This window comes from Thermobia domestica, chromosome 2, assembly GCF_964235325.1.
Source record: "Thermobia domestica chromosome 2, izTheDome1.hap1.1, whole genome shotgun sequence".
In the NCBI taxonomy this organism is placed as follows: domain Eukaryota; kingdom Metazoa; phylum Arthropoda; class Insecta; order Zygentoma; family Lepismatidae; genus Thermobia; species Thermobia domestica.
In genome coordinates this window covers 3434486-3446935 of record NC_137455.1, presented here as the reverse complement: position 1 = coordinate 3446935, position 12450 = coordinate 3434486, and the positions used below count along the sequence as shown (strand labels likewise).

The following is a 12450-nucleotide window of genomic DNA, read 5'->3' as shown; positions in this document are numbered from 1 at the left end:
GAAGACAAATTTCTAGGGGTGACTTTTTAAAGAACGAGATTGAACAATGGTATGCGGAGAAAGAAACTGCCCACGATAAACAAATAAAGGGAACTATACTGGAAACAATGTTCATACAACAGCGGAGCCGAGTTTTCTTGTCACACGGTAGTCGTAAGAAGAAGCTGAGACAATTGCTTATTGGCTTCTGACGTAATCCAAGTATTTGCTTCTGTATGCCCCACTAGGCCACCAATTAGGGGGCCTCCCCCCAAAATCTTTTTTACAATCTTATATTTCCCATCGGTATAGCTATGTGTTGCTGATTTTAGTAGTATTGTATCGCACAAGTGACTAACTTTGGCATCCCCATTTCGGAATACCACGCTACGCTACTGTATCTAATATTCAATACATTCTATAAGATTAATTTAAATTCAAGTGATATGGGTCTTAGATCCTGTAGATTTTGAAATCCTAGAAATAACACTGACCGACAGTCTTCCACGTGTATTTTGGATATGCAATAAAACAACTGTTTCACCACATCTTCTAAATTGGAATTGATATATGGAGTTAATAACAATAAATAAATAAATCCTATGATAAAACTTCAATTATACTTATATCAATCTGATACCTTCCAGCCTAGATTCCTAATGTTTGAACTGTGTTCTGTTTTTTGCTAGTGAGAAAAGTAGTAGTAAAAGCATATGACATTGTTGCAGTTACAGACAAGTTGTCCTCAGTAGTTCTATAATTGGATGGCTTTCACATGTTAATGTCATAAATGCAATCGCCTGGTTACATAAAGAAAGAAAATGAAATGAACTCTGTAAGTTTTACCTCCCACGCTTATGCCGGCGAGGCTGAAGGAAACTGTGATTATGAGGATGAATGAAATGATGGAATGAAGAAAGTGGGAGGAAACGGAATAACCCCTAGAATATCCACGCACACGGTGTTTGTCCACCACAGAGCCTACTTGGCGCGAGCGGGGATAGAACCAGGGACCCCATGCACCATACGCAAACGCTCTACCACTGAGGCACCGTGGCCTGCTGGTTACATAAAAATGGAAGTGGAATTAAGGAAATGTAGTACCTTATGTGCGGTCACAATTCAGGGGGAAGCAAGTTCACTAGCATAATTATTCAGTGCGTTTCGTGGCTATTTCATTACTCAAGCAGTTCCCGCAATGATTATTCTTCAAAATAATGTTCATTTGAATCAAATAGAAAGGTCCTCCATCGAGACTTTAGCGTAAATATTTGGACAAAATCCGAATATGCTGGAAATAATGCACAATGCATCCGAATTAAATAATCAACTGCATCGAACTAGTGGAATTCCTAGAAATAACTGGGACTGTCAGTTTGCATTTCAAACTTTTCTATCAAGAACGACTGATCTAAAGCTATATTCATGCACAAAGGTGTGTCCATCGACAGTTTCTTTCACATAATTTGATGTAGATAACTATAGTACCATTACTTACCTTAACAGGCAATGCTCGAACTCTCTTCCGGTAGGTGGTAATCCCACAGACATAGCAACAGTAGTCGTGTGTGTTGTATACTCTCTGATGCGCATCTTTGGGTTGGTCCTGCGTTTCGTAGTTCCTCCATTGAGCCATCATAGAGTGGTAACAGAAGGTGCAGACAAGCGCTGAACCATCTTCTCGAAGCTGCTCAGCATTTGGGTGGGACCGATGCTGCAGAAGGAAGGGAAAAAAGGGAGCATTTCGACCTTGGGGACGGCTGTACAAAACACGAGCAAAAGTCAAGTCAGAGTGTAAACCACAGAGGAAACAATAGATGGAGCTTGCTGGACGGTAATCTGCTACTTCTCGGTCAAATGGCGGCAACGTCGGGTGCATAGGCATTGGGGATGAACTGAGGGGAATTCGGCAACCAGGAGATTTGTTACGCATAAGGTAAGCTAAAGGAGGAGTTTTGGTACCAGGTGCTTGGGCAGGACACGGAGAAACTTCTCGGTTATAAGGGAAATTTGAAGAACCAGGCCGTGGAATACCGCTTAATCCGGCTTCCGCCATTTTATCGATACTCATGTGAGAAGACATATTAGAAGGGGTAGGGCTTCCACTGCGAATGGAACCTGTCGAAGTAGTAGTTGCATTTTGTCCCGCGTATTTCTGTCCTGGTGACCTCATCAGTACATAATGCCGTTGTTCTAAGGGTACTCTATCTTTCTCGTAACTCTCCCACTGCTGCGACAGGTGACTCACACATCCCGCACACGCTAACACTCTTCCATGGGAGTCCATACACGAATTCACTGAAGCCCTAGCAACTCTTCGGAGAAAAGGAAAATGCATCGCATGGCTGTTCATGCCTTCAGGACACGTACTTAACCACTTCATCTGCTCTTTTGGAAACGGAATTTGACAGATGTAACAACAATAGTTCGCAGATTCATTTTGGGAATCCACGTCCATTGGAACATACGAAAGAACACCCGGAATACGTCTTCTTGACCCACTATCCTTCTTCAGATCGTATGGTCTGTACCGAATAGCACTGCTACTCTCAGTCTCTGATTTCTCACTATTTCCGCCAGTTTGACTTTGCTCTAGCATCTGTCCAATTGTTCTTTCACTGCCACCGAACAACTTATGTTTCTGAGGAATCGACTTGTAGCAAATAGAGCATACCTGCACCATTCCCTGGGGTGAAATAGGACTGGCACCCGGTGGTGCTTTGAGGCTACAGATGAAAGGAAAATAGGGCTCGTCCTCTGCATTAGGACAACAGTATAACAGGCGAAGAGAAGATGAAGGATATTCCAAAGCGCACGTGTAACAAATAAAAGTGGTGGTATCTAATGCTGGGGTGTGTCGTTTTCGTAACATATAATTACGCTCCGAATGAGGAATGTTCTTCGCTTGGTAGACATTCCATTGCTGCAGCAGATGGTGGTGGCAGGCTTCACACCCTTGCACTCGACCAGCAGAATCCATTGGTCGCGACTTGCTTGGTCTCGGATGCAGCATCAGACTTGGGAAAAACGGACAATTGGCTATTGGTTTGGCATAGATATTGCATAATGAACCTTTCTTATATTCATCGCCGCAAATATAACAAACTTCAGTCGTTGCATTTTTGTCTGGCATACTTAAGTCAAGAATTTCTGGTCCTTCTACTACAGAGTTTCCATGGTAACTAGGTATACTCATTTCTGAGACGACAGAACTTTGAGAATGAACAGCTTCTCGTGCATTGCGAAGATCTAGCGCCGAGTCACGAGACTCTTCTGGTAACTTTACAGAACTACTAGGTTTTCCCAACTCCTCGTTTGGAGTCCGTGGCACTTCATCCTCTTTTCGTATGCTAGGCTGAGAGTCACTTTGTAAACCAAGCACTTGGGACGCATACTCTCCCTGCATGTGCATTTCTGCTCCCGTATATGGCCCGTTATCCACTCGCTTCAACCAATACAGACGTTTGGAATGAGGCATCTTCTCCCGCTCATGTGATTCCCATTGCTGAATGAGAAGGGAGTAACACAGGAAGCACGCTTTAACTGTGCTGTCATTCTGCGGAAGCTCACTGCCCGAAGGAGGTTCATGCGTTTCAAGAAAAGGAAAGTAGGGCTCCCCTTCATGAGGCTTCGTACGAAGCGGATACTCGGCACGACTTGGACTTCCACAGACAAAGCACACAGTTCGATGGGTATTAAATACTGTTTCACCTGATTCTTTTTTAATGTACATGTCCATATTCACTCACTGTAATTTTGTACTATGCAGTATAATACATGAGATATAACAGGATTTTCAATAGGGTAAAACCTCTTCTCCAACCATTATGCGTTAATGCCAAATGTATTCCCGACATCCATCTCTATTGGTGTTCAACTGTCAGTCCAACTATGCACAGCAATGTGGGAAAATCTGGAATTAGAAAAGAGAGAAAAAAAACTGTACATAAATTCGGCTGTATATCATCAGTTTACATCTAAAATTTCACTTAATACTCACATTAAAAATGGAACTAAAGGAAAACGTTGCTGGTTATAATCACAAGTAATTTTCTTCTTCTATTACCGGATTATATATAAAGATAAATAACATGTTAAACTCTTTGTAAGGCCGAAGCTCTACTTATAGTGTCTGGAAGTCGAAGGCAACAGAGCTGGATCGCAGAAACCATACCAGGAAAACTGTACTCCGATTAAGATGTCTAGGGCACACAAATGTTTAGGGATTATTATTCTTAACAAAATGTGCTAGATTGTACAGAAAATGATTTCAGGTTTAAGGTAACAAGTTCAATCATTAAGTAGTAGTACGCATACATACACGTTCGACAAGTTATTGTGAGCAGTCCGAAAGTATTGTGTGTTGACTTTCAAACGACTGTTTGTATGTGTGGTTCCAAAAATTAAAGCATTTTGGAACGGTATATTTGTGTCCTTCCAAACATTGGTTACATTTATACCCAAGTAAGTAAATATAGAGTATGACAAAAAAGTTTCCATGTGTCAAAGAATGGGATCAACGCTGTGCTGAATGCAACAAAACGGGCACCCCCGCTGTTGCTGGGCCCTCCAGTATTGAGTATATAGATATCAAAGATCCGGAAATACCTTCGATGTGTAAAAAGCGCGTTTGTGGTGCGATGTGAAAACTCACCCTCTCAAAGAACAATACCCTGGGCAGTACCACGCTCCACCGCGACCGGAAATAGAATAACTGGGCAAGATTTACATTTGGTAAAGAAGTATAAGGCTCGAGTTGATATGTTCCGTCTCTCATATCATAAAGACGGCGAATAGTCGAAAGCTGTACGAACACTACCATGCAAACATAGGGCAGTGGCTCTGGACGAGACATGGGTATAACTGTTGGAATATAATAAAAACTATCTTCTATCGTCCTTGTGATTCTAGAGGTCGTTCTGACTTAGTACATAAATGTGCGTAAAGTTTTCCACGGCGTTGTTGATGGTTACTGCTATAATGGCAAACTGAGGCTAAGCAGAGTGAACAAAAATTCTGATATGAATCCAGCTCATTAGTAGATGAACACTTTGGAGCTAGACTCCATTTGTATATAGCAGCAATACACGTCATGTTGTCACTCACCAGGACAAGTGTTCAATCTTACAGCGAGGTCAACAGTGACGTATATGGAGCAGATGTCACATGAAACAGGAATTTATGAAATCAGACATTCGTGTGAAATTCTCTGATGCATTCCCCATTAATTTTGATGGGTTGTCGACAACCGCGCATACTCAACGGTCTTTGTAAAGAGGAATGGAACAGACGTCATCAAACTGTGCTTCAATACAGGCTTCTTCACAAGAAACTGAAATGCAGCTAAGAGACACAACCTGCACAATAAGTACAACCGCTGGTGGTGTCGCGGTATTTCTTAAGCGGTAAGGTTGCCATAAACCTGAAACGCAACTTCTGAATCTGTGTTAAAGTACTTTGAAATATACTCGAATTCAGTGACTCCTGTTGACATTTATAATATTCAAACTTTTAAGTACATTACCTGTATTCTTAACTATTAAAAAAAGGAAAAGAAAGAAAGAAAGAAAGAAAAAGAAGAAAACTGTAATGGACAAATCAATCAGGAAAACACATGGAAAATTTTACAATAACAGATTGATAATATTTTACAGTGGTCTGTTTTGTTATTATTAAACCTTATTTTCTTATCAAATTATTTATTTATTTAATGGTGACATTTAATTTTCTCATTAACAAACTCTTGTCCAGACTGCTGAAAATAAAGATGTGTTGAAAACTATCATTTGCTTTTCACTTTTAACTTAAAATAGTTTTCCATACCTACATGTAAAATACTGTGATCTGTTTTCTTTAAACAACTTCGCAAGCTGCAATTGTTTCACGTTTCATACTTTCTCTACGCTGAAATGATCTTATCGGCCTGTCTAAACTATGAAACAAAACTAGTCACCACTACAAATAGTATAAATAATATGTAATTTTATTATGTAATTTTTGTAATATTATGTAATTTTTAAATCTTATTTTCATTCAAGAAAAACTGTGAATTTACGAATATGTGTAGAAAAGTGTGTGAAGAAAGAAAATACTAGGCACAAAAGTTAGGTAGTGTCACTGTCGGTCATATTGAAGTTGCACTATGTTATGACAAAAGAATGAGTGGCCAGGCATACATATACATAGCACGTCCAGAAAGTAAGTTCCGTTTCAATTTATCTCCGCTGCAGCGCTGCGATCGCAGTTCCGCACATGCGCGGTAGACGCTCTGTATCAAGGAGAAGAAACGTGCGCCATTTGGAGATCGCTGTCAGTCACGCACGCTTTGTTGTGCTTGTTTACAATGTCGGTGTTGATTGAAAATCCCGCCGCTTGTGAAATCAGAGCGGTAATTCGTTTTCTGAATGCGAGGAAAGTGAAACCAAGTGAAATTTATCGGCAAATTTGCGATGTTTACGGACAAAATGCGATGAGTGATTCAATGATGAAAAGATGGGTCCGACAATTCAATGAAGGACGTAGTGACGTGCACAATGAAGAACGAAGTGGGCGTCCATCTTTGGTTACAGAAGAACTGGTTCACGCGATTGATGACAAGATCCAGGAAAACCGCAAGGTTACTTTCATCTGTTCTTACATCTCAAGTTTTCCTTGGCGGTCAACACTTCAACAATGACGACGAGCTGAAAGAAACTGTTTCCAACTGGTTAAAGACACAGGCGGCAAACTTCTATGAACAAGGTATACAAAACCTTGTGCCACGCTATGACAAATGCCTGCAAAATTTCGGCAGTTATGTGAAAAAGTAGTTTAAGAGTTGTAGAATTTTGTGCAATAAATAATTTTTCTGTATCTGTACACAATTTAATTTTATTACCAAACGGAACTTACTTTCTGGACGTGCCTCGTACTTGTATACATACAGTGGCGCACGAAATAATCCAGGGTTTGATATTAAAGTTAACTTAACAAGTTTTATAGGTAGAAGTTTTAGTACGTGTGTAAAATGTGTCGTGTTCCCAAAGAAGTTAATATGTTTTGTGTTCCAGGTTGAAGTGGATCCGCTAGAGAACCAGTGAAACAAAAACAGAAATCGAAGTAGTCTTTCTATTCAACAGCGCTGGCAGTGTTCATTTTTCATGAAAGAAAAAGTCTTGTACAAACGCAAAGATAGTTTCGTTCTCATTTCAGAATGAAGTGGGCTCTATATGATAAAACACTACACAAACTACACAATTCATCTACTAAATTTGGAGACCATTGGCAATTAAAAAAAAAAAACTAATAATAATAATTGTAATCACACGTTATTATTCGACATATATCACTCCTACTTCGACTCAAGTAGTAGCACGAGTGTAGAGCTTTTTTTTTTTTTTTTTTTTTTTTTTTTTTTTTTTTTTTTTTTTTTTTTTTTTAAATAATGATCCTGTTCCATTCATTGCTAACAGCCTGCTGTATATCACAAATGGAATCAAATCTCTGCCCTTCAGAAACAGAAAGACTGCTGGAGCTACGTCGGGAGAATATGGGGTGGTCGGGAGAACTTGTTTCTTGGCCAAAAACTGCTCAACAAGAAGCCCTGTGTTAAGAATGGAAGAAAAGCCACTCATGTGGATCAACAACTTATGGTCACACACGTCTGTCTCTTCAATACCAGATCCATAATGTCTTTGTAAACTGCTGCTGTGACGGTGTTCCCTCGTGTATGAATTCTTTGTGAACCACAGTTCTTCAGTCACATACAATTACCATCATCTTCACGTTTTCTTCGGCTGCGGAGAACCTTTACCGACCCAACCTATTGAGTGGCACTTTGTGGAAGATTAGTACGTATTCAACACTGACTCCTGAGTGATAAGCTCTCTAAACCAATCTGAGTCTTCATCAAATCACAATTTGTAGAAACTCGCTCGTCACTCAGTATGTATGCCACAATTTGGGCATGAAATTTTATTTTTTGAAGATCCAGTTCCACAATTTTTTTTAACAGTACCTTTTCTAATGTTCAGGCATAGAAGTGCCAAATAACACTGAAAAAAAGTCACCTTGTAAACTGTCATGCAAAAAAAGACGGAGACTGTAGACTGACCAGTCTCTGATAAGTCACTTCACAAACTAATTAAGAGGTTAAAAATGTAACACTTTTTTTTATTTTATTTATTTATTTATTTATTTTTTTAAGTGATTTACCCCTACCAATGTGAAGGTTAAGGCCAGAAATAAAAGAAATACATTTGCATTTCTTCCAGTTTCTGACAAATGATTAAAGGCCTTTTTAGTTTCTGACTATACCTATACAGAAAGCTGAATGACAACTCAGCTGAGCAAAATTTTTATTTTTGGTCCTGGCTGTAATTTGACATGTACATCTCAAAAACATGAAAAAGTAAAACAAACAAAGCATTTTCACTTGGGCAAATTTCACTTTTTCTTTGATTGTGCATTAAAGAATGATGTCATGATAACGTTTCTTTTCTTTTCAAAATTTATTTGAAGAGCCTAAATGTCCTTGTGCTCTTTGCATTCCTCTTCTTTCAAAGGTATGACCCCTTCAGCAGTTTGTGTTTATTTCAGATCCTCCTTTTAAAGTCGAAGTGTAACTGCAGATTCTTCGGTGTCACTGTACTTTCTCTTGCTTTCGTTAAGGTTACCTTAATTTCTTCTATGTTCTTAGAGTTCCTATCATTTTTTAACCTTCCTGCTTTTGCTTTTTTCAACTTCATTTCCTCTTCCCTAAGTGTAGTACTTCTTGCCTGGACTAATCGCTGCTCCTTCAGGAATTCTGATAATGGTTATGAATACTTTGATCCACGGTAATCATTTTCTTAGAACGAGCTGAGGTATGCTGTTATAAACTTTAAGAAATCTTTCACAATCAGAATACCGTTTAAGCTTCTACAAGACACCTGTCTCTTTTCCTCTGTGCGCAAGGCTGTGAAAAAAACCAGTCCAGTGGAATTTATTGGGTAAATTGGGTTTTCTTAAATTTTATATGTACATTTAAAGACTTATTTGTATTTAAAATAGTATCTCATCGTTCATGTTCTATTGTGCACATGAAATTATCGTGACGCTCATTTATTACACGGAGGGGATTCGTGACGCTCCATCCGTGTTTCGTGAAACAAATTTTGCACTATTGAAACTCGCTTATATTTCGATTTCTAGATAGAAGAAAGCAGACAATTTTGTACAGTAACAAAGGGTAGGTAAATTCTATATAAATAGGTGGCCAACGCGTCGAACGGCAAGTCGTGAGAAGTCGCCCGTGGTAGCTATTTCTTGCATTATCAACCGAGTAATTCCGATCAACCAAGTATCAACCGATTGAAATAAGCAGCATAAAGTACACTGCTAACTTTTTATAGTTTGAAGTTAAACTATAAATACAACAAATACAACTTTTAATAAAAACCTGTATAATCTTCAATCATTTTATAGCTGTTTTGTATAATAAAATGTTTTAAATATAAGCATTTTTATGCATTCATAATAGCCGTAAGATTTAACGAAGTCCCTCATATTTTTTACGAAGAAAAGTTCACGACATGCACATGCAATATTTTTATGTTGGAAAAAAAAAACATACTCTTCTATTGATCTGCAATTATAATAATTCCTGCAGTGTTCCCCCATCTGCCTATTCCAGAATGCAATACTACATTCGACCATATCTTTCCGCGTAAGTATCCTTAAAATCTTCGATTCTTCTACATGAGGGAGAAGAAATGGAAGACATCTCCGCGGATCGACCTCCCGGTTCTTTACCGTTTACAATACACTACCTTATTTAATTCCTTCCCGCGTAGCGTAGTTACTAACGCTCTCGCCTTTGGTGCGAGCAGTTCCGGGTTCGATATCCGGTGGAGACACTCCGTCGTAAAAAGCGTAAAAGCTTTTTTTAGGCCAGCCATCCTGAGTTTTCCCCATTCACACGAGGCAAATGCCAGGATGGTCCGTAACAATGCTTCAAGGCCGGCCGATTAATTCCTTTCTCCTCCATTCCCTAGGATAATGTGATTGCCGAGGGACTCCACCTGTAATACGTGACGGTCTAATATGACCATAGATGTCAAAAGCCCAGAAATATAATTCCTAATCCTATTCCTACACTCCCTCCACCTCCCATACACCTATCTTAGACCACGTTTCTACTTTACACGAATCTTGTAGCTGTCATAAAAAAAGACCTTGCTACCCAATCTTTCTATCTACTGTTTAAATTTTACAACTTCTTGTAAGCAAGAAAGGTATCACCACCCATGCAGCACTGCAGTCTAGTGGACAGTGAACCTCATCATTAAAAACGTGTATTTTGGCGCACTCCCCCTCCCTGTCCAAAAGAATCCGTTGTTTCGGAAGCGGCGAAACTGATTTTTCCTTTGTCAGCGGGAGGGCCATAGCATGTAGCAAGCAAGACGTCCCAGAAAGTTGGACACTGTTCGACTCCTTGCAAGATGGAAAAAATGTTTTTATGACCCTTTCAAGACTATGTGTACACTGTGAAATATGGTAGTTTTTTTTTTTTTTTTTTTTTTTTTTTTTTTTTTTTTTTTTTTTTTTTTTTTTGACAGCTACAAGTTGTTCTAACGTGTCAACCCATCTTTACATTTTCTTTCTTTCATATTTCTCCTACTTTGTATTATTTCTTATTACTCTGAATAATGTTCTTCTTTTCTTCCTACTTCTTCCCATCCTATCTCATGAAACGTTTTGCAGGTGCCATTCTCAGGTAAATTTGTTTTCATAGCCACCATGGGATTCCTTTACTCCAACCGGCAGCGTTTCTCTTGAATGGAAATATAATAGTATCTGCACATATTAATTTATATGGTATAGCCTTACCTAAATATGAATATTAGAAATATATGTAGATTCCCACACCAAGACAAAAGCTGATGGTAATTCAGTGACCATCTAATGGAAGACAGGCGCTGTTTTTCCTCCTGGAAATATAATAAATAATACTAAATAGATTGTACAACTGTGCACGCCCTTTTGTCTAAAACAACAATATTGTTACATTATAGTCACAGCACACATACACATATTTACTTATTACTGAAGTTCTCGAAAGCAGTCTGTAGAAGACGTTAGTAGCAGCTGAAATCTTGCTCTATACAATAGCAACGAGAGCATACCTTTAAGGTACGTTAATCATTACTAAAATTGTTGTCATTCAAGTTTGTTGTAATGTGTTGTGGAAAAACATCATCAGTATAAAAAGAGTTTACGAACTAAATCTTACTTTAACTTGGAAACAAATATACACTTTCCCGAATAAACAAGAACTTTTCTACATCTTTTCGTTGTTCTTTCGAAGCATGTTGATACTTAAAATATTCTTACGTCGTAATGATACATATATATATTGTTTGTTCGTTTGTTGACAGCTAAACCAGTTGATCAAGAAGTTTTCAGACCCTTGCATCAAAAGCACAAACTGTGTTTAAAAGGTAATTCGATCCTCTTATGAATGACAACCCAGTGAAGAAGGCCACAGAAAAAGAGGTTGAAACTGTACAGGAAAACTCTTGGATGCTAGCTAACAGGCTCAGAAGAAGATAGTATCCCCGACCAACGAAAATTCAGCAGGAAAACAAAAAAATACCTCCCTGCGGAAGATATTTGCTATTTTTTTCTTTATCTACCTCCTTAATATTATTATTCTACCCAGAGGTCTCTTTTCCAATAATAACCGTGTGAGCAACATATTCCGTCCATTGTAGATGTTTCGATCTCATTATCCGGTAACATATTGTCACATTTCCTAGTTTATGCCCTGTAGAAATACAAGACGAATCAATAATGAAGGTGAATGATTACGAAAACTTACTGGAGTTGAGTGAAAAATGTGAGAAGAAAGAGAAGAATCCTGAGAAAACTCTTCAACGGACACCGATGTCGTTCACTACAAACTCACACCTTCTGCTACCGTACCAGGGACCCCTAGCACCAGCGATGATCGCTCCACCATTGAGCTACCGTGCTCTTCATATTATCACGTTCTAAACTTTTTAACTTTCTCCATCCATTCGCTTATTTTTACACCAAACGAAATAGCACAGAAAACGTAAAGAAAAAATATACTGAAAATTTTCACATGTATAATGACATGCATAACCGCATAACTCATATTCCGCATAAATCAGCAAGTTTTTGAAAATACAAAACAGTGCGTAGGAAAGGCGGCTCGTCGATTTATATATACACAGGGTGTTAATGAACTATACCGACAAACTGTAAGAGGTGATTCCTCACATCAAAATAAGAGAAAAGGTTCATATGGACCTATGAGTAAAAGCACATATTTTCAGAGCTAGGGCTGCCCAAAATCGCAGAAAAGCTAAATTTCAACAGGCCTTATTTCGAATTCCAGAAATTGTGGATGATGGCCTATATCAGCGTAAAGGAAGCCACGCATACACAATCCAAAAGTGCATATTTCATCAATTTTCAATAGGTGTA

At 38.6% G+C, this 12450-nt stretch overlaps 1 protein-coding gene across 1 annotated transcript in view; it reads right to left on the bottom strand.

The window, feature by feature from the left end:
• The window catches only part of px (MAP7 domain-containing protein plexus), a 527448-nt gene that overhangs the window by 439761 nt on the left and 75237 nt on the right, over positions 1 to 12450 (bottom strand). Inside the window, exons 2-3 of the mRNA XM_081749542.1 lie at positions 10828 to 10928; positions 1478 to 3892 (exon numbers count right to left, since the gene is read on the bottom strand). Of these exons, the coding sequence (XP_081605668.1) occupies positions 1478 to 3718 (2241 nt within the window). The 5' untranslated portion in view covers positions 3719 to 3892; positions 10828 to 10928. The remainder of the gene's footprint in view (positions 1 to 1477; positions 3893 to 10827; positions 10929 to 12450) is intronic.